Source organism: Leishmania infantum, chromosome 5 (genome assembly GCF_000002875.2).
Source record: "Leishmania infantum JPCM5 genome chromosome 5".
Taxonomy (NCBI): Eukaryota; Euglenozoa; class Kinetoplastea; order Trypanosomatida; family Trypanosomatidae; genus Leishmania; species Leishmania infantum.
Genome location: NC_009390.2, coordinates 393,504 through 414,125, shown reverse-complemented (window position 1 = coordinate 414,125; position 20,622 = coordinate 393,504). Strand labels below are relative to the sequence as shown.

General features: G+C 60.4%; 4 protein-coding genes across 4 annotated transcripts; all 4 read right to left on the bottom strand.

Annotated features, from left to right (window-relative positions):
* Positions 1–2,222: 2,222 nt before the first annotated feature.
* Positions 2,223–2,561, bottom strand: LINJ_05_1120 (hypothetical protein, unknown function; the record flags this gene model as incomplete). Its single annotated transcript, XM_001463038.1, has 1 exon — positions 2,223–2,561. One exon carries the CDS (start codon positions 2,559–2,561, stop codon positions 2,223–2,225), a length of 339 nt encoding a protein of 112 aa, XP_001463075.1.
* A 3,168-nt stretch (positions 2,562–5,729) lies between these two features.
* LINJ_05_1110 (conserved hypothetical protein) lies at positions 5,730–9,461 on the bottom strand (the record flags this gene model as incomplete). Its single annotated transcript, XM_001463037.1, has 1 exon — positions 5,730–9,461. One exon carries the CDS (start codon positions 9,459–9,461, stop codon positions 5,730–5,732), a length of 3,732 nt encoding a protein of 1,243 aa, XP_001463074.1.
* A 3,928-nt stretch (positions 9,462–13,389) lies between these two features.
* Positions 13,390–14,127, bottom strand: LINJ_05_1100 (conserved hypothetical protein; the record flags this gene model as incomplete). The annotated part of the gene is made up of 1 exon (XM_001463036.1): positions 13,390–14,127. The coding sequence occupies one exon, from the start codon at positions 14,125–14,127 to the stop codon at positions 13,390–13,392; it is 738 nt and encodes a 245-aa protein (XP_001463073.1).
* Positions 14,128–16,428: 2,301 nt separating this feature from the next.
* On the bottom strand, positions 16,429–18,153 carry LINJ_05_1090 (putative double-strand-break repair protein rad21 homolog; the record flags this gene model as incomplete). The annotated part of the gene is made up of 1 exon (XM_001463035.1): positions 16,429–18,153. The coding sequence occupies one exon, from the start codon at positions 18,151–18,153 to the stop codon at positions 16,429–16,431; it is 1,725 nt and encodes a 574-aa protein (XP_001463072.1).
* Positions 18,154–20,622: the final 2,469 nt, after the last annotated feature.

The following is a 20,622-nucleotide window of genomic DNA, read 5'->3' as shown; positions in this document are numbered from 1 at the left end:
TCAAACCGTCCTGCCTGCTGAGGCGGGATGCCACCGGCTACGGGCCTCACGAGGTGGTTGGCCCTGACCCTCCTCTGTAGGTCAGACCCACCGGGCACGTGTGGCGCCCGATTTGGAATCTCGCTGCCCATCAACCGGTGCCATCCTGCCGTGCACTGCTGACCATTCCGGCGATTCCTCGGTGTTCATGGGTTGCCCCCGATCAGCACACAGCGGCACGGGGGTGTCAGCGCGCTGTGCATCGTTGCGTAGCGGGACACGATTGGTCGACGCTTTTCAGGTCCTCCTCGCGACGCTCAGCCATGAGTTGCCTCGGATTACTCCAGCGGGACGTTCTCCTCGGTGTCAAACCGGCCGCACATGATAAGGAAAGGGGAGGACACGGCCCCCGGCCCTTTGTGGAGGCGTCTGTTCGGTTTTGCAGTTACGGAAGTCCACGTAGCCGTGCACGGAAGCCTCGCCTCCCCAGGCCGCCTTTCGCTGTGCCCCTGTGGAAGACCGGGGCGCAAGCGGCATGGGTGCGGTCTTGGGGGCCGTCGTACCGCTTCATCTGATGCGTCTGCGAACACATAGATCAACATGAGAAGCCCTCGCAGTCAGCGCCGAGGCGTTGTTGCGCCATGCACCTGACGAAGGTCAGAAGCCGCTGTGCCGCAATCCTCGAGAAGGTCTTGCGTACGTCTGGCCCCCACGATGACGGACGGAGGCGAAGCCAAAAGTACGCTGCCGTGCCTTGCGGCGAGTCGACCCCATGCGGGGATACCGGCTGGCCAGCGATGTCGCGTGTGCAGGGGAATGCAGCAGTCGCTTCTCTCCGCAGTGCTGACTTGGCGGTACAGCCCCGCTCCGGTCAGGTCCTCCGTGAGCATCGCCGGTCGTCTGCACGCGCAACACAGCTGCATTGGCGTGCACTCTGGCAGAGGAAAAGGCAGCTCCGTGGGGTGTCGTCTTCCCGCGTGGCAAGCTTCCACCCCTGTGAGCACCTCATTGTCTTGTCCCTCTATCAGCCACTCGACAGGCAGCCCTGCCTTCAGAGCTCTTTGAGGGTTCTCGCGGATGGTGCTGCTCCTCGGCGCGGAGAGGGCTGCCAGGATCTTCGGCCCGTTAGTGCCTCTGCTGCCTAGTCCGCCCTTCACCCCCGAAGCTGTGCAAGACGGCGTCTGAATTCGCCTGCTGCCGGACTCGGTGCACCCAACATGCTTGACAACGGTGGCGGTCTCTGTCGGGGTGGTGACTGGTGAAGCGATGAGCCGAAACACTCGTTCCGTTGAGCTGGCGCATCGTCTGCAGGAAGAGAGGGGAGGAGAGAGTGCATTGCAGCTGCCACGCTGTGCGAGCAGAGGACAGGATAGACGCCAGAGGCCATGCAGGCAAGGAGGGGGTGAGTTTTCGGATCATGAGAGCGTACACATCGCGGCCCTGTACCTGGGCCCCCAGGAGACGGCATGACGCGTTTTCATCGACAGCGGCCACTTGCCCAGTCCGTACAAGGCCCAGCAGCGTGCGAGCGACCTCTGACTTCTCGCCTCACCACCCCGCGGCGATTCGGAAGCACGGGTTGGGGGGTGGGGGGAGGGGGTTGCCGGCGGCCACTCCCCCGATCCTCGACGCCCAACCGAGTGGAGAATGATGAACCAAATGTTTCGTCTTTTTCAGGAAAGAGACCGCTGAGCGCATACACAAGCGCACGCCTGCACACACAGAGAGAGTGCGTGTGCGTGTGGGTGCCTGCGTGATGCACATGTACCACCCTCGTCGAAGAACGAAGCCAAGCAAGGGGTGGTGGTGGTGGAGGGGGTCGTGGGCGCAGCTCCAAAAATGTGCGAACGCCCACAGAATGAGAAGAGACGCCCACGGAGAGCAAAATGCAGACATCAGGGCGAGGGAGGGGAGGGGGAAGAGCGGCAGAGGTGCGCAGGATGACGAATGGACAACGTGGCCACACGCATCGCATGCGAAGAGAGGGGTCGAGAGCAGGAGAGCGGTATCCGGCACTCGCTCACGCATTTTACATCTTGCGCCGTGAGGAAGTATAGGAGTCGTCGTCTTCGGCGGCGGCGGCGCCATCTGGGATGACACACCTGACCGAGCAGGCGGAGTTGTAGTAGTTCAGAGCCGAGGTGATGCGCCTGCTGCGACCTGTCGTCCATCGACTTCCCTGCTGGCGCGCATAACGAGGGGCTAGCAAACGCGGCTGGCGACGTGTTCAAGGTGGCCGCCGCCTACAGCACGCCAGCCCTCAGCGCATTCTTCTTCGAGTCCAGCGTGTCCGTCTTGATCTTGCTCATCAAGACAAGGTTGGCGGCGCTCATCTTGCTCGACGGCGCCGTCTCCCACATGCAGCGCTCGCGTGGCTGCAACTCGAGCGGCAGCCCTTGCCAGCGGAGACACGCGATGGGCAGCATGATGACCGCCCCCAGGGCGATGCCGCCGATGAACAGGAAGAGAAAGATGGAGAAGTTCTCCATGACACCGTCGCTGCCGTCCCGCGCCTGCGCACCACCTGCGCCCAAAAAGACGGAAAGCGCTACATGAGCAGTGAGGCCGCGGTGATAACGCATCGCGCCGGGCAGAGAAGACATGAAAGCCACACAGAATAAAGCAATCACCAGTGTGCGTGCGCGAAGTTTGTGCGCGGCGTGCGCCACTGTGTGTACACGTGCAGGTGTGCGTGAGGCGATGGGCGGAGGGGAGGCGGGAAGAGCAGGAGAGATCGAGTTGTTGTAGTCACGCAGAGAGACCGAGAGAGCCTCCCCCTTCCACGCACGCGTGCATGGGCGTTGTGGGCGCCGTGAGATGCACGCGCGCGCAGAGCAGGCTGTGTAGTCGTCGGGCAGGAAAGCCTCCCTGTGGCATGCAAGGAATGCACAGGCACGCCCTCCTGCCCTGTAGAATTTCGAAGTGGCCTTGTGGGTCTGTGGACGCGTATGCATGCTCTGTAGCCCGTGACATGATCGCGTACACGTACGCACACACACCGCGCTGGGGAGGGGGCAGCTCAGAGATAAGGAAGAGAAAACAAAAAAAGACAGCGTCGGTGGTCGTCGCCGTCGATTGAAGTGGATGGCACTCACAACGCCATCAACACCGTTATGTCCTCCCTCTCACTTGTTGTGCACGGTCGGCATCGCCCCCCCTCCCCGACTTCCTCAGTTCCAGTACGCCTGCCGCCGTCATTGGCCACGCTGCGCAGCGTGGCCAGCAAGAAGCCGTACACGGCGTGTGGTCGGCAGAGACGCAATTGCCGTCATGACACAGTAAGCTCACCCTTGTGCTGCTCGCTGCATACGGCACAGCTCAGTGCGCGGTGGACCATCTGCAAAGCCCCGGCGAGCCCAAGGCGGGTGCGTACCGGATCTGGCGGCTCGCCAAGGCTCTGGGCACGGCCACCACATGTACGCGGCTGCACACTTGCGCACAAGGGAGAAAGGGGTGGACCTGCACCGGCACTGCCGGACGGTCTGTGTCTCAGCGCGCGTTGCCAGTCAGCTGCCTCTTGCAGCCAGGCAGCGCACCGCGCAGAGCCCCAAGTACGTCTTCCAGTCAGTGCGCGCAGAACGTGTCGCACGGCCTCAACGGACGTCCTTGAAAGTCCATGACGGCGTCCTCATACAATCGTGTTGGGTCTCGAGAGTCAACAACAGCGGTGGCGTCACGCTAGCCAAGGAGCACGTACTCCTCATCCTCGTCTGCCGCGGCCGACCTCGAGCGAGGCGCTGCGCGGCATAGCGGTAAGCGCGACGCTCCCAGCACGCCGGGGCTCGCGGGTGGTCAGGTTGACCTGCACAGCCGGCCAAGGGCAGCGCTGCGACGGCACAATAGGTCATGCCGCACCTCATCGCGCACGAAGGCCACATCTGCAGCGCCTCGTCCAGCTGCCCGCGCACCCGAAGCACGTGCAGGACACCGTGTATGTGCACGATTCCATGGGTGGGAGCGGAGTAGGTGTCGGGCGGGACAGCGTGGAAGGGCCCCCGTGCTGGCGACGTAGCAGGCGGGCACCTCCGCTGCGAGCCGGTTGGGCAGCCGTGATTGCTAGCGTCATAGCCCTCCTTGCGTGCCGGTAGCCGGGATGCACAGCACAGGATGCAGCCGGTGACCGCCAGGTAGCGGAGGAGCAAGCGCTGCGCATCGAACTCATCTGCGGACGACGGCAGCCCGCAAAGATTCACCTCCGAATAGCATACGTGGGCCAGTCGACAACTGCCGATGCCCGCGGGCGCCTCATGGATCGGAGGCACTTCGTCGCTGCCGATCGCTACGCGCTCCGGATCCGTTGCAGCCACTGTGGCGTTGCTGCTGCCGAAGTGAGGGGCGTTCTCTCAAGCATCGCAGTCCGCCACACAAAACCATCGCGCACGTCGTCACAATCCGCGCACTCAGCGATGCACCACAAAGGATGCCGTGTTACCTCTCTTTGCTGGGCAGCAGGTGTGTGACCGTCGGTCGGCCTCCGAGATGCGGTGCGGCACTGATATCAACGCCTGCGTGAATGAGTGCCAGAGAACTGGAATGAAAAGACGTACGCACGGATGCAGCGGGGGGCCCGTGTCGTCGTGAGCGACACGCGAGACTTGCTCTGGTAGTGTGGGTGCGCGTGTGTGTGTACGTGGTCAAAGAGAGGGGCATGTGAGGGAGAAAGGCAGATGTGCGCACGCAAAGAAGTGCCACGAGGGTGGAAGAGGAAGGGGACGACAACGTTTGGTGCCGCATACGCCCATGGATGTCGGTGTGCGCCATTATACTCGCACGCGCACACACGCACATCCACACAACGGGGTAGGTGAAGCCACACATCTAATTTCGGCTCGCGCCTTGGCAGAGCGCCCGGTCACATATCTCCACACGGCACGCAGCCCTCTCTCTCTCCACGGCAAGGTGAGAGAGAAAAAAGGTCCCTATGAGATGACGGCCATGGAGCAGCAGTAACCGCGGTGTGATGGCTGGTGGCAGTTCAGTGGTCTGCCTATCAACATAAGGCTACAATATATATATATATATACTTGTCATCACCGCCATCAACGTACATTAAGTTAGAGGGGGCACGCACACATGCAGATATATATATATATGTATATGTGTGTGTGTGTTGTTCGCCAATGCACCACAGGCATGCCAGCACATCAGTCAGGGAGTCAAACAAAAAAAAAATGGGAGCTGGCGGTGCATCCCTCCACCCACCACACCCACACGCATACACATATATACACATATGCATATAGATAGACATGAGCACGCATGTCCGCATCCTGCCCTCCACCGTGGCGGGTGAGCAGAGGGGCAGAGGCAGAGAGACGGTAAAAGAGAGTCAAGAAACACAAAAACAGAAGACGGAAAACACACAAACGCCCACGCACACAGAAGCACATGAATGAGAGACATACGCTGCCCCTCCCCCCTGCACGGACGCACGCGCGCGCGCGAGATACAGAGAAGGGGGAAGGAGGGGCGTGGAGCGGTTGTGTGGAGCGGAAAATGGAAAAGGAGGGAGGGAGGGAAGGAGCCCAGCCCGGTGCACCAGCGCAGTAACGATGCAGACAACGGTACACACACACGCACACATACACATAATACACATACACACAGAGAGAGGAGGAAGGGAGTCCCCAGCGAAGAAAGGTCGAACGGAAGCATCGATGCAGCGACGCACGCGCGCACAAGAAATACATGCAAAGCCCAAACACCGCAGATGCGGTCACAGCCGCATCCCCCGCTTGTCATCACTTCCGTCAGCTCAGCAGCTGCAGGATCTGCTGCACTTGGTACTCCTGCAGCCCTTCGACTTCGTCCTCTTCCTCCTCCACAATGACCGGGGCGCAGCTGCCGTAGAGGTCCATGTCGTCTGAGGGCAAGTAGCCACTACTGCCGGCACCGTTGTCGTGGTGGCCAGCGCCGTCGCCGTCGCCCGTCTGCGAGGCGGCGGCAGCGAACACCTCGTGGTATGGAAAGCCACGAGGAAAGTGTACGGCGTCCATCGGCTGCAGGGCGGCAACGACGGAGCCGCCACCGTCGTTCTCGTCATAGCTGTTGTCGCCTGTCGCCGAGGCGGTGGCTGCTACCGGACTTTCGAACGATACGCCCTTCGGCACGGCCATCGAGTAGGGTGTGGAGGTGAAGACGGTCGGGTGGATGAAGGGGGACGCACACATCGGCAGTGGCTGCTGCTGAGCTCCCTCTTCCTCTCCTCGGTGCAGCTGTCGCACCGCCTCGGCCACCTCTTCCGCCGTGATCGCATCACTGTATGTATCAACGGTGTGGTGTGGTTGAATGATGCCAAAGAGGCACGGCTGCGTGCGGGTGGCGTCGAGGGACTGCTGATCGTGAATGGGATTGCGAGCCTGACTGGTGCGTGTGTTGCGAAGCTGATTGAGTTCAGTGTCGTCGAAGCCGTGCACGTCCTTGGAGCGTAAGAAGTCGAACGCGCTCGGCGTGTGCACCTCGTTGCGGAAGAACTCCACCATCGCCTTGGCGCTGCCGCTCTCCACGAACTCCACGAAACCAAAGCATAGCTGGTCGAACTTGAGGTTGTGCGCCGCCAGCGCCTCCGCTGAGCCGATGCGCGTCGTCTCCTTGTCATCGTGGCACAGCCGGACTTTGCGGAAGTCGCCAAAATGCAGCAGCAGACGCCGGACCTGGCCGGCGCTGAGGCAGGAGGGCAGTTTCGTGATGTACACCGTCCGCTCCGTCATCGTGGCGTCCGACCGCTCAGCGGAAGTGGCGGCAGCGGTGGGGGCGCCGGAAGCAGCACTAGCCGTGGCAGACGTGGAAGCAGGCGCAGAGAACGTCGGTGTTGCAGGCAGCATGGCAGCAGCAGACACAGTTGGATTGGGAGGCATGCCGGGCTGCGGCGCCGCCGACAGCAGCCGCGATCCCCAGTTGAAGCGCATGCTCGGGTGCTGCGGCGTGAGGCCCAGCGAGCGCAGCGCGCTGCTGATCGCCGTGCCGGCGGAGTTGCTGTCCGCCGAGAACTCGGAGGCGCCCTGGGTGTAGTCGCTGGCCGGGCTGGTCAGCATCACCTGCGGTGGCACGGCGCAGTTCGGCCCCGCAAGCGGCGTGCTCTGCTTCACCTTCCAGTCGCTGGTGGTGCTGTACGACTTCGAGACGACGCGGCGCGGCGTCGGTCGCGCACTCGGGGTCACGAACTGCGACTTCTTCGCACTTGCGTTGACGCTGCTGCCGCCGTAGCCCTTTGCCGAGTGCGTGTGGTTGGCCGCCTCGGCAGGCACCTCCAGCGCGTCGTTGCGCGGCGTGCAGGCACCGCTGTGGTGCTCTCCTCCTCCAGCAGCGGCTACGGCAGCGGCGCTGAGAGTGCTAGTCACCGGGCTGCTGCGCTTCATGTCCATGCCGCGGAACTCGCACACGAAGCGCTCGTACTCCTCGCGCACCGCGTCCTGAGCGTAGGTTCGGGGGTCGAGAGAGCGCCAGACGCTCACCATCTCATGCAGCGCATCCATCAGCGTGATCCAGGGGCGGTGCTGCTGTTCCTCAGCGAGGCTCGACGGCACGTTCGGCTCGCGGCACAGAAACTCTCTCGCCTCCCGCAGCTCCCTCTCGCAGTTTCGGAAGAGCGTCGCGGCAAAGCACAGCGGCGTCTTGGGCAGGTACGTGTACTGGTAGAGGTAGGCGCACTGCACCGCGGCGACGATGCGGGTCTGGCGGGCCGCCTCGGTGTCGGCCACGAGCATCATCAGTGTACGGCCAATCTGCTGGAGAAAAAGAACGCCCTTGCGGACGCTCAGCGAGGCGTCTGCCGGCGTTGCCGGGGCGGTGCGCACGCGAATGCCTAACGTGCTGTGCAGCGTGCGGAGGGCACCAGAGAGCGGACTCGCGAGGATGGTAGAGTGGTCTCTCATGGAGAGCAGCACGTCCCGCAGAACCGCCGCCAGCTTCCTCGCTTCTGCCTCGCCGCTCTCCGCACACAAGACGAGCGCCGCCATATCCGCCGCAAGCTGGCTGTCATTCAGAGACTTGGACCGCAGCTGCTTCTCAACGGACTCGAGCAGGGCGGCCGCGGAAGAGATGCCGGAAGCGGGGCTGGGAGACGATATCGACCCGCGAGGCGTGGACGCCGTCGCCGCCGTTGCGGTGTAGGCGCTGCCTGTGATGCTGCTGCCATTGCCGGGCGCGGCAGAGCTGGCGAAGGCGGGACTCGTCGTGCGCTTAAGGAAGCGGGCCACGATGGGCCGCCGCTGCCCGTGCGGCACGAAATCGTTCATCTTTTCTGCCGCCTCCATCGCCATCCCTTTGGAACCGAAGACGGCGACGCCGCTGCAGCGCAGTTTACCGTCCACCGAGACGGGTCGCGGCAGCAGCTCCGAGTTCAGGGCCCCCATCGGGTAGAACATCTTGAAGAGCGACTTGGGGGTGGTGCCGTAGGCGAGATTGTGCACCCCGACAAGGTACACTTGCTCACCTGCGTACTTCTGCAAAAAGTGGTGGTCGATGGAGTCGTAGGTGGCGGTGGAGTTGGCGCCGGCGTCCAGCGCCGGCGTCGTGGTGCCGGCGGACGCGATGGACTCGAGCCCGCCGGAGAGGGGAGGCACCGCCACGACGCTCGCAGGGAAGACGTCGCTCGGGTCGGATGCATCCCTGTGGCGCGACTGTGGCGGTGTTGGGCGGCCACTGGGCCTTGGACTGGTTGCCTTTGCAGAGGACAGCGCGCCGCCTCGAAGCGGCTCGCTGCTCTGAGAGCGTGGGGGCAGTGGAGAGCCGGACAGCGGCGTCGCCTCGTGATCGGGGCCGCAGTAACGGACCACGAGCGGCTGGTGCTGGCCATGGGGCACAAAGTCGTGCACCTTCTCCACGCCAACCATGGCGAAGTCCTTACGAGTGAAGAAGACGACGCCAGCGCGCTGACGCACCGCGAGAAACGCCTTGGCGAGTGGCTCCGGCATCATGCGCGGCTCCAGAACCTCGGCCGCGGAGGCCCCGGTGGGGAAGAAGATGCGACTCAGCTGCTTGTCGGTGGTGCGCGGGTGCAAGTGGAAGACAGAGACCATGTGAAGCTTCTCGTCATCACACTTTCGGTCGTAGAGTTGGTGCATGTAGGCCTCCGTCAGCTCCACCAGCTGCCGGTTATCCATCGCATCGCTCGCAGCGGAGGCAGAGGGGGAAGCAGGGGGAGGCGAGCTGCTGCTCTGCGAGGTGCCGTTGTTGCCAGCCGTTGGGCGAGTCGAGAAATCCATTGCCGGCTGGAACCACCGCTGCTGCGGCGGTGCCGGTGCGGCTGCGGATGGCATGGAAAAGAGTGTGCCGGCAAAGGCAGGGGTAACGCGGAACTCCTGCGCGTCCGGGTTGAGAGTAATGGAGGAGCCCGTCTTGGCAGGCGTGGTGGGCTTTGTGAAGGTTGCGTCATTGCTGGAAGTCACCACAAAAGACGGCAGGCGCTTCGTTGTCGTGGCCGTCTCAGCCGCGCCGCTGCACGGAGTGTCGTGCGATGAATCCTCTGCCTTGCTGTACATTGAATGTGGGCAGCGCTCACTGCAGCAGCGGCTCTGGTGATGGAGGTAGGGAAGGTCGCGGCGTGTTCGGTGAATGGGGGAGGGGGTCTGAGCGGGTCGGATGCACTGGTGCGTGTGCACTTCCAGAACACAGAAAGACGGGCACAAGCACAGTGGCACAACACCGACGCGTGCACACGTGTGTGCTCTCTTCGCCTGTCGGGGCGGGGGCGGGGGCACGCAGAGCAACAAAAGAGAGTAAAGAAAAGCGAACAGAAGGGAAGCACTCAAACTAAAAGCCTGTGCGTGTACGCGTGTGTATACGTGTATGTGTGTGTGTGTGTGGGGGGGGGGGGGGGCAGGCTGTGTGTGTGTGTGTATATATATATGTGTGTTTTTGGGGAGGGGGGAGAAAGGTAAAAATACAAAATAGCGCGCGCAGGGAGGGTAGCACGGACAGCGCGACTGGAGCGCACAAGCACACACACGCAGAGAAGGAGAAATGGGGGAGAGGAAGAGGGCACACACGCAGACGAATATGCCGGTGCGCGTGTGTGCGCGTGCTTGATGGGAAGAGAGAGTTGTGTGTGTCTGTGTCTGTGTGTGTGTGTGTGTGCGTGCGTCTAAGCAAGAGAGGAGAAAGAAACACAACAGGGCACGGAGACGGCACGGACTTGAAGCACGTACAAACTCTTCGAGTGGATGCACGGGTATGATGTGTATGGTATTTATGGTGTGCGTCTGTCCATGTGCTACTAGCGGGGAGAGGAGAGGGACACACAACGCAGAAGAGGTACAAAATCAAACAGAGAAGGAAAGGGACGCGAGACCCGCAGCGTGTACACTCGTCTCGCGCGTGTGCGTGAGGGAGGGAGGGAGAGAGGGAGGTGGAAGTGAGCGACAGAGTCAGTGTGTACGTAAACAACGGAAGGAGGTGGGTGGGAGGGAGAGGGCCTCGATGTGTACACTGAAGTAAAAAAGAAAAGGGTCGACGAGAAGCACAAAGCCACGAGGGAGGGAGAGAGGGAGGGAGGGCAGGCCTGTTATTGTGCTACGAGCGTGTGCGTGGCGTATGTCCCGGTGTGCCTGTCGAAAAGGGCAGCACAACGCTGTAAACGAAACCGAGTGCGAGTTGTGATGGTGGGGGTGGGGGATGGGGATGGGGGAGTCGAGGCACACGCCCACACACACACACACAAGCACGAAGAGAGAGAAAATGGAGAAGAGAGCACGCCGTGGAACAGTCTTGTATCTAAGCACATCCACACACCACTACGACAGCAGCACCAGTAGCAACGCCGCACGAAGGAGAAAAGTAGAAGCACTAGGGAGGGGGACTCGTAGGGGAAGGGAGGGGGGCAGAGAGAGAGAAGCCCGCAGGCGCACACTGCACGTAGACGAAGAATGGAAACAAGAGGGAAAAGCACGAAACCCGAATCACAAAACGTCGATGTGGGCGGAGGAAGGGAAAATAGGGGGCGGGCGGCGAGGGAAGAAGAGGAGGAGGGAGAACGTTCTACGAATACACTGAGAGAGACGGATGGCGAAACGGGTGGCGACAGTCACATACCCCTGCTCTCTTACGCCTCTTGAGTGCCGAGGGGACGGTAGAAGTAAGGGGGGAAGGAGGATGCAGCGTGACCAAGCGATGCGTTTGTGTGCGTGTGTGTGTGTGTGTATGTATATGTGTGCGTGTGCGTCTTTGTGTGTGTGTGCGCGCGCGCGTAGCCGGATGCGGCGCTGGTATCCCCTCCCTACGACGTGCGTGTGCGCGAGAAAGAGCTCTCGAGGAGAAACAAAATACAGAAACAGAGGAGAGGAGGGGGCGTGCAGTCTAACTATAAAACGACGAGCAAACAAAAGGGAAAAACGTACAGAGAAGAGACGCCGTCACGCCGCCACTCGCACAGTTTTCAGGCTGACAAGCCTCTGCGTCGGAGTGGGGAGAGAAGGGAGAGGGAGAGAGACGGAGACCGGGGGAAGGGGAGGGGGAGGAGGGGAGAGAGGGTGAACGTCCCCGGTCCGCTCACGCAACACAAACGGCACGGACGAAAGCGAAGAAAAAAAGCGCGCGTCCCCTAGCCTTCACGGGAGGGGGGAGATGGCGCGGGACGGCGCACACGCTGCCCACGCTTCGCTCTGCGCGCAGACTCCTCCTTACTCAGAGAGGAAAAGGCGCGCAAGCACCAGATAGACAGGCAAATAAACACACACACACACACACGGAGCGAGCGAGCGGAGGAGGGGGTGAGGTGGGGCGGATAAGGGCGCGTGTGTATGTGGGGGGTGGAAGTCGGAGACACCAAACGGAAAGAAAGAGCACCCCAGAAACAACGAAAGATGAGACAGAGAGAGACAGGAGAAAGGGGGAATAACTCAGCTGCACACGTGTGCCTCCGTGGTGATGGTATCGCGTCCCGTTGCTTTTACTGTGTGCGTGTGTGTGTGTTTATGTGCTGGGGGCGAGGAGTGTGCGCTCACGTGAATGTATGTGCAACGCAACCCTCTCCGACGCGCTTGAAAGTGCGGTGTGTGCGCGTGACTGTAGTGTGTGTGTGTGTGTGTGTGTCTGTCGACTCTTCGGGTAGAGAAGGAAGGAGGGAGGGAGGGGTTGTGCGTGGAGAGAGAGAGAGGTGAGACGGAGGAGTGTGCGTGTATGCGTGTGATGTGGATGGAAAGTGGGGAAAGGACAGGAGAGCAGAGACACCCACGCACACGCCGAGAGAAGACGAGGACGACGACTTCTTTCGTAAGACTCAAAAATGAAAACCTAAAAGACGAGGAAAATGAGCAAACATAAGAATGGGTGCGACGTGCGGGTGACAGGCGGAGAGAGACGGAGAGAAAAGCGAGGTGACAACCTCCAGGAATTTGTGTGTTGCTGCGAACGTGTGTATGGCCGTGTGTAGGCACGTAGATCGGTGTGCGTGTGTGTATGCGAGTCGCGTTGACGAGCAGACGCGCAGAAAGAAAAGTGGAGAGGCAATGAGAGAGATAAAAAGTCCAAGAGCCATCCGGCGCTCATTAGCCTGAAGGGTCGCGGTCCACGCGTGTATCACCTCTGCTGCAGTGGAGGCACAGTAGCATCACATACACACAAGTGGTTGAAAGGCACGTATACACCGTGACAACGGAGTAACGCACTCCCCCTCCCCTCCCAGTCAGCCCCACAAACGAGTCCCATACAGCCCGTCATATTCGGATGCAGAAAGAGCCGGAGAAAGGGGGGAGTGTGTGCAGTTGCACCGACAGTCACGACGGAGGTATGTGCGTTGGGTTATGTGCATGCGCACGAGCTTGCACGCACGCTTGCGCCGGCGTACCTTTCCTGACGCGGACTCACGTCCACTCATGTTGCCTTTGTCTTCCTCCTGGCGTGTGTGTATGTATGTGTGTGCATGCGTGTGTACGCGCAGATACACACACACACACGCAAAACCGCCATGTCATTGCACTTGGTTCACATTGTACATCCACATACCACACACACACCTACAGCGGGCCTCCACTCCCCTTCGCACGGCCGCATGGCCACACCATCCCCAAGCCACCATGCGCCCACCATAAGAGGGGGCCCCGCACGAACACAAGTGCATGCAGAATAAATAGGGGAGGAGGGTGGTGAAGTAGTCGCTGCTTCCGGTATGTACATCCACATCCACCTCAAAGACACACAGGCACACACGCACAGACCAGTCGCCTCCAGTGTCCCGCCCATCGCGCTCACAGCACGGCACCATCGACGTCGCGGCTGGTCTACAGCGCGACAAAGAACGGCATATACAGCTTCTTAGCGAAGAGCCGCCGATGGTAGCAGTAGTGGTTGTGGCGAGAAGGACGACGACAGCGAGGGCAAGGATGGCAGCATTCGTACGCACGCACGCGTCCACTCTCACCCCCTCTTGCGGCCCCAGACGTGGTCACCGCCGCCGTGTCCGCCAAGCGCGCCTCAGTTGGCGGCGGAGTTATGCGTCATGAAGCGGTCGTAGAAGTCGTCGTCGTCTTCCGACTCGGCGTCGCCTGCTGCCACGGCGACTCCGACGCCTTGCTTCGCGCCAACCTTTACCATGATGTACACATGGTAGTGCCCGGTGGGGCTGGCGGTAGAGGAGCTCAGCATCGGCTTCTCCAGCAGCTTGTGCTCCACATCGAAGTTGAGCTTCTTGCGACGGAAGTGGTCCATGCGCGTCTCGGGCGACCCGTACGAGACGACAACGAAGCGGCCGCCGCGCTTCAGCAGGCGCGACATGTTCTTGTTGAAGGTGTACAGGTTGTGAAAGGAGTTTGAGCCGCCGAGGATGCTGTCCACGAGGCCCTTGTCCACAATAAAATCATAGAGATAGTCGTTCGGGCACAGCTCCAGCATCAGCTTCTCTATCGGGGTGGTGAGCAGATCGGCACAGATCCACTGCATCTCGTTCATCTCCGAGTAGCGGCGCTGCATTTGGCTGATCACCGTCGGCGACACATCCACGTTGGTGATCTTCTTGATGTTGAGGTGTTCATACAGGTTAGCGGAGAGACGGCTGTTGCCGCAGCCCACTACGAGCACCCGAATCTGCTCCGCCGGCTGCAGCAGAGGGCGCAGGATGGTCTGCAGATTGTCATATGTGACGAACCAGTCGAAGGTGGTGTCGTTGCTGCGGTAGCGGTCCTCCCAGTACTCGGGATTCGCGTACTTCGACATGGTGCCTTGCGCACGGCGGTGTGTGCAGACGTGCCCGTATATCTATGTCTGTCTGTATGTGCGAGTGTGTGTGCACGTACAAGTGTATAGGTGCGCACACGTACCCAAACTCTCACATACACAAAGAAAGGATGTTTGAAAGTAACGCCTGGTCGCTACTGATGTCCTGTCCAAGACCCGTGACGCTGTTATTCGTCCCCTCTGTTGTTGTCGTCGTCGCATCCACCTACACACACGTGCGAGCACAGAGAGAGAGTGATACTGGAATTACGGTTAGAAAGAGGAACATAAAAGGCGAAGGCAAGCGATTGGCACGTAGAACGGCTCACATGATGGCGAACGGTGCACGCCAGCAGCAGCAGTGAGAACAGAGACTATCACACTAACATCACCCGGCACACCAATCGCTGCACACACGCAAGCATACACGTATGCAAGATAGACAGTGAAAAGCTCCCCGGATGCGCAGTGGAGAAGTACGAGAGACAACGGCAGAGGCGGAACCGCACGGCCCCTGCGCCTCGGACCGCTCGCCTTTTCCCACCCCAACTCCAGCTGCCATTGCCCATCATAAATGGATCTCTGTTGCACATCAGCGAGGAAAGAGAACAGAGAGAGTATGAGGACCCGTCTGTTCAACGCAGCTGTGTTGTGTGCATATCTGAGTGTGTGTGTGTGTGTGTGTGTGCATGTGGAACTTAAGGTCGACGGAGAGAGACAAGAAAGAAGAATCAGTCGCGAAGGATAAGACGCACTCCATGCACACACACACACATGCAGAGGGCAAGCGAGCGATTGAGAGAAACACGCGCAGACGCTACCGGGTGAAGAGAGAGGGAGCGTGATGGTGCGTGAAGCCCAGAACATAAAAGTTCAAGAAACAACAAAAAAATTGAAGCGACCGACCGGAGATGACGCAGCCGGCATTCATTAGGCGCGTAGAGGGGGGGAGAGAGGGCACGAGAGAGTCAAAGAGTTGTGCGCAAAAGACGTGTGAAGCGGCCTGTCTGTCTGTATACCTCTGTGGGTGTGTGTGCGTGTATGTATGCGTGTGTAGCTGTGGAGAAGTCCACATGTACACGCAAGCACGACGTGCCTCCTTGCTCGCTCTCCCTCTCTCTTGAAGATCATCCTCCCCCTTCCTTCTTCTCGCCAGGTTCGGTTGTTCGCCACCGTCAGCACCGCCTCGCAGCGCTCGCGCACGCGCATCAACACCAAAAGACAATGAGAAGTAAGACCAAAAGAAGCGACACGCAAAGACAAGCACAAACATCACAGAGAAGTGCGCAACATGAGCGCACCCCCTAAGCCAAAGGAAATCAACACACGAGACGGAAAAAGATACACGCATACGTACGTATGCATATGTGTATATATGCATACATACACATGTATACCGCAATGGGGCTTGAGAATAATCAATCGAAAATAAGACACGCATGTCTATGAGGGAGGCCCCAGCATGGGCGTGTGTACACGGGGAGGGAGGGGACTTGTATGTGCATGTGCAGACGTGTGCGTGTGCGTATCTGATGAGCTCATCACAGACAAGCCGGTCTATTCCGCTTTTGCAAGCACAGTGCACATAGATCTGATGATGGATTTCACAAGCACGTGCGTATATGCATGTGCGTAAAGCTGCTTCTATGGTTTCAAGAGAGTTGTGGTTGCCCTGCGCGTGTGGGTGTGCGCTGAAGAAAAGGAGGGAGGAGGTGGACTCCGTCGGCCATCAACGAGAGGGACATCACGCACCCTCCGTCCCCCTCCCTCTCTCTATCTCTCCGCCCTCCACCCACCACCACCACCGCCTCAAGATCTGGCGCGCATACACACATGCAGAGAAAGGGAGATAGACAGACACCCATAGACAGAGAACAAGCTCCTGAGGCGGGGGGACCAGGTCGGCTAAGCAACGAGCACCCACATCGGTGCCACCCCTCCCCGCCCCGCATCGCGGTGGTGCTCTATGGAAGAAGAAAACAACAAGAACAAAGCAGCATTCAGCTGGAGAGAGTGGGGGGTGGGGGACAGCGGGTGGAACGGAAGGACAATGTGGCCAGTGCGGGGCGAAGGTCAGCCAGCACCAGTCACCGCGGCAACAGCAGCACGGGAAACACCGCGCACCCGTAGCACTAGCAGTTGAGGGGAGATAATTATGATAATGAGAGTGCTCTTGAACGGCGCGATGGTTTATGGAGAGCGAGACAGGCGAGCATGCGACGCACACACACACAGCGCAGTACACAAGGGGCTAGCGCGGCAGCTTCGCTCTCGTCGATCATCCCACCTCTAACGCCGCTCTCACGCCGCAGCCAACAGACGCAGGGCCGACTCGTTCAGGGTCACCTGCACCTCATCAGACCCCGGCGCCTGCTGTGCGCTCACGTACTGTTTCGATGCCAGTGCGAGGACGTCCACAAACGTGCGCGCGGCATCGCGACGGCGTAGACCACGGCACACCTCCCGCAACGCGCAGCTCGCACCAACGAGAGAGGCGACCGACTGCGTGCGGGGCTTCTTGCGGTCACGCGCAGCGCGCAACGACAGCTCCATTCGAATGCGCTCCAGCGTCTGCTGAGCACTGGCCGACACACCCGTAGCCATCGTCGAGTCATCGACTCCGTAACTGTCGTCGCGGCCGCGCTTGCGACGCTGCTGCGCCACCTCCTCTTCCGGCAGCAACGTGGAGCTGCCGTCCAGATCCGCCGCGGCAACCTGCGCATCGTCTGCCTCGAGGGCGCCCCCGACGCCGGCAGGGACTTCGCTTCGCCGTGCCATCGACTCCCGAAACGCCTGCGCCGCCATCGCGACAGCTTCCTCGGCGCTCTGCCGCAGCGCTGTCGCGTATGCGAGGCGAAGCGCCGGGTTCAGAACCCCAGAGAGAGGCGCCGCGTCCATCGCGGGGTTAGTAGCAACCGCGTTCGCCGCGTTGGCGGACCCCGTCACGGTATAGCGATCAGCCTCCTCCTGCGCGTCGTAGGGACCACGGCGCGGCTCGCTGTTGAGAATGTCGCTGCGGTCTGCGATGCACTTCTCGAAGGCCTCGCGTGATAGAGTCGTGGAGTCGAGGTCGCACACGTTCACCGGCCGCATCTTTCGACCTGGGCGTGACCGCTGCGCCGCCGCCACCGCCTCGTCGTTCATGTTCATCATGTCCGGCAGCAGGAACGGGTCGGTTGGTATCATGCCCGCCGGCACCTGCCCGTCCAGAGCAGGGAAGCCCGGCGGTAGCTCGTCAGGGAGCGGGACGCCAATATCCAGCTCATCGCCGACAGCGGGGAACGCCATGCCGTCCACATCAACGGCGACGCTGCCACGGCCCTTCTCCATACTCGACAGACTCGACTTGCTCTTACTGGTGCTGGCGCTGCCGCTGGCGCGCTCGCCGAAGGCCATCAAGTCCGCCCGCATCTTAGCGATCTCGTCGTAGTCCTGCTGCATGGTGTGAAGCTCGTCGCCTGCCGCCTGCGACGTTGGCTGCACTGTGTACCACGCCGACGCCAGGAGGGCATCCTCCTTGTCTGTCTCGGAGACTTCGATGCGGTGGCTGTTTCCCAGCAGATCAGCGATGGCATTAAAACGGCCCTCGCCAAGAGCCTCAGCAGCGTCTGCCACCGCGCCGTGCTTCGCGGCGACGTCGGCGTTCCAGTCAAACGTCACGGCCTCGACATCGCTGCCCTTCACTGGCACCACGACGCCGTCGATCGAGGTGGTGCGGTGCTGACCGGCGACACCCGCCTTGCTACCCTTCGTCGCGAGAGTCGTCACACGCAAGAAGAGCGTCGCCTCGGTCGCCTCCTTCAGCAGGTGCTTCACCTTCAGTGCGTAGATGCGCACGACACCGACGAGCAGCTCGCCGGACGTGCGCAGGGCGATCGGGACGACAGGGCGGACAATGTGGAGGATAGTCTGACTGAGGTCAACCACCTTCACTTCATGGCGGGTGAGTCGCTTGTCCCAGTGCGCGGCAAGCCAAACCTTGGCGAGCGGGCCCTTCTTCGTGAGCACGTAGGTGGAGAAGAACATGGCAACGACGCCCCTGTCTGATGCTGGAAGAGACGAAAGGAAAAGTGGGATGTGTTCCTGTGTGCGCGTCTGTCTATGGTTGTCGATAGGCGAGTTCTCCTGATGAGGGGTGGGAAGCGTTGATACAGTGACAACACACAAACAAATACACCGTCAGTCAGAGACGCGATGGATTTGCCAACGATGAGGTCAACGTTATTGCGCGACTGGGCAGAGAGGAAGAAGATCAAGGAATGGAAAGAATGTGAAGCGCATCGCTGATGCTCCTGGCTGGCTGCCTGCCCTTTTCAGCGTTCCGCCGCGTTTGGGCGCACAAGTTGGACCACGCCTTCGCGACACTCGCGGGCCGCATCGACCCTTTTTAGGCAGGCCTGCGGCCAGGACCAGACCTTATCCGATTCGCGGCGACGGGACACTGGTCAGGCACATGTTCAGCGTCTTCTTGTGCGGGAGAGAGCACACGCAGATATCACGCTACTCACGAGACGGGCCATGACACATTCTTGCGCCGTCGCAGGTGTGCTTACACATATTGGTGGTGGTAGGGGGGGAAGGCTCTCTTGTTGCGCAGTCCGTGTATACAGTGCCACCCGCTCAAACCCGCCAAGGGCGCAGTGAGCTGTCGGCGTGCCAGCTTCCTCACAAAACTGGGAACTGGGAAGCTGCATCGCGAAACGTTGGCGGCAACGCGATGCAGAGGGAGATGCAAGACAGCACCGTAAACAACAATGTGAGAACTGTGCTAAAACGGTGAAGAAGCAGTGATAACGTACCGTACAGAGTGGTGCACCGAAGGACGAAGAGCTCATGGCCGCACGTGGGGGTGCCACGAGCAGCATGGACAACGTCCAAGGGCACCTGTCGTGTCGTCGTGCCAAAGGGAGCGGGCATCCTCTCTGCTTTTCACCCCTTTGGCACGTGTTCAACCGTAGCGCCCCGCGGCCGAGAACAGAAAACGCGATGCACTCATGATGCCGTCGCGTCGTCGTTGGCGCATCAGATGGAAGGGGAGGGAGAGAGAGACGGAAGAAGACATCGAGCAACGCCCACGACAGACAGAGAGACAAACGAGGGGGACGGGGGGTCGTTTCTGCAAACCCCTTTCCTTCGCGGACGCTTGTGTTTGGGGGAACGACAGCGCTGCACCGTCTTCGCCGGGCATTGATGGCATGTACAGAGTCATCGATAAAAGGGGGGAGGTGAAGATAGAGTGCTCCCGTCCCACTCACTCATACCCATACGGCCCACGCGCGCACGCACAATCCTGGCTGGTCTAAGTGCCGGCATCGCCGTCCTCCTTCACGCGCACGCCAATCACTTGTGTCCTGCGTTGTCCAATCCTTGCTCGCGGTCCGTTTCCAAGTCTAGCGGCAAGCGCGAGCCTCGCACAGGTGTGCTTCTTCTGTTTCCTTGTTGGGGAGGGAGGGGAGGGGGGCCGCGAGGCCTCTCGTTGGGAGCGTTGACGGGGTGCTGTTGTAGATAGGTGTGCAAGGGCAAGTGCAGCTGCACCGCCTTTGAGAATAACCCCTCCGGCCTTTTCATGCAATGTGTGTTGTGTCTATGTGTGGGTGTGGGTGGCAGGAGGCAGCAGCAGCAGCGGTGGGGAGGGGGACGAGGATAGATAAATGAAAAGGACAAGCGGATCGATGCAAAGATGGACGAGGGGTGGAGAGGAAGTTTCTCATGTGATTGCCCTGTGTGTGTGCGTGTGTGCGTGCGTGCAGATGGAGTTGACAGAGACACCGCTGGTGGCTGTAGGGAAGGAGGGAGGCCCCACAGCCCCTCTTTCCCTCGCCTCCTCCACGGGCGACACTCTCGCGCGCGAAACACACACACAAAGTGAGATATCCCCCACCCTTTCGCGTTTGCTTTTCGGTTCGCTGTGCATGGATAAGAACACGCACACACAGGCACACACAGAAGCGTGCTGCTGCTGTACATCATCAATCATCATCACATCGACCGCATCCGTCCAGGTCATCCGCACCGTCAGAAACCGCACCCACCGAGAGGCTGAGGAAGGGGTGGGCGATTCACGTCAGCCGTCAACGAGAATAAAGGAGGAGAGAGGTACATAAATGCACGCACGCATACGACCACCCACAGCGGCAGCCCACGCAACAAAGGGCGCACCATAACACGCAAACACACACGTGCTCCTGTACATCACTACGTGCGCGCGTGTGTGCTGAGGTAGAAGAGGCGACGACGGACTACCTCATGACACGACACCTTCCCCACCACCGCCACCTTTTATGGAGAGCGAAGAAGAGGAGTGGTGATGTCCTCCTAACGATGTCAGGGAGCGAGGGGGGGGGGGGGGCATGGACAGGTGAGCGGCTTTACTGCTATGTACATAACGTTCACACACACACACACACACACAATCATGCAACAGCGGCAGCAGATGAAAAAGAATGTGTGTGTGTGTGTGTGTGTTGGGGAAAGAAGTCAGAGAGAGACGGATGA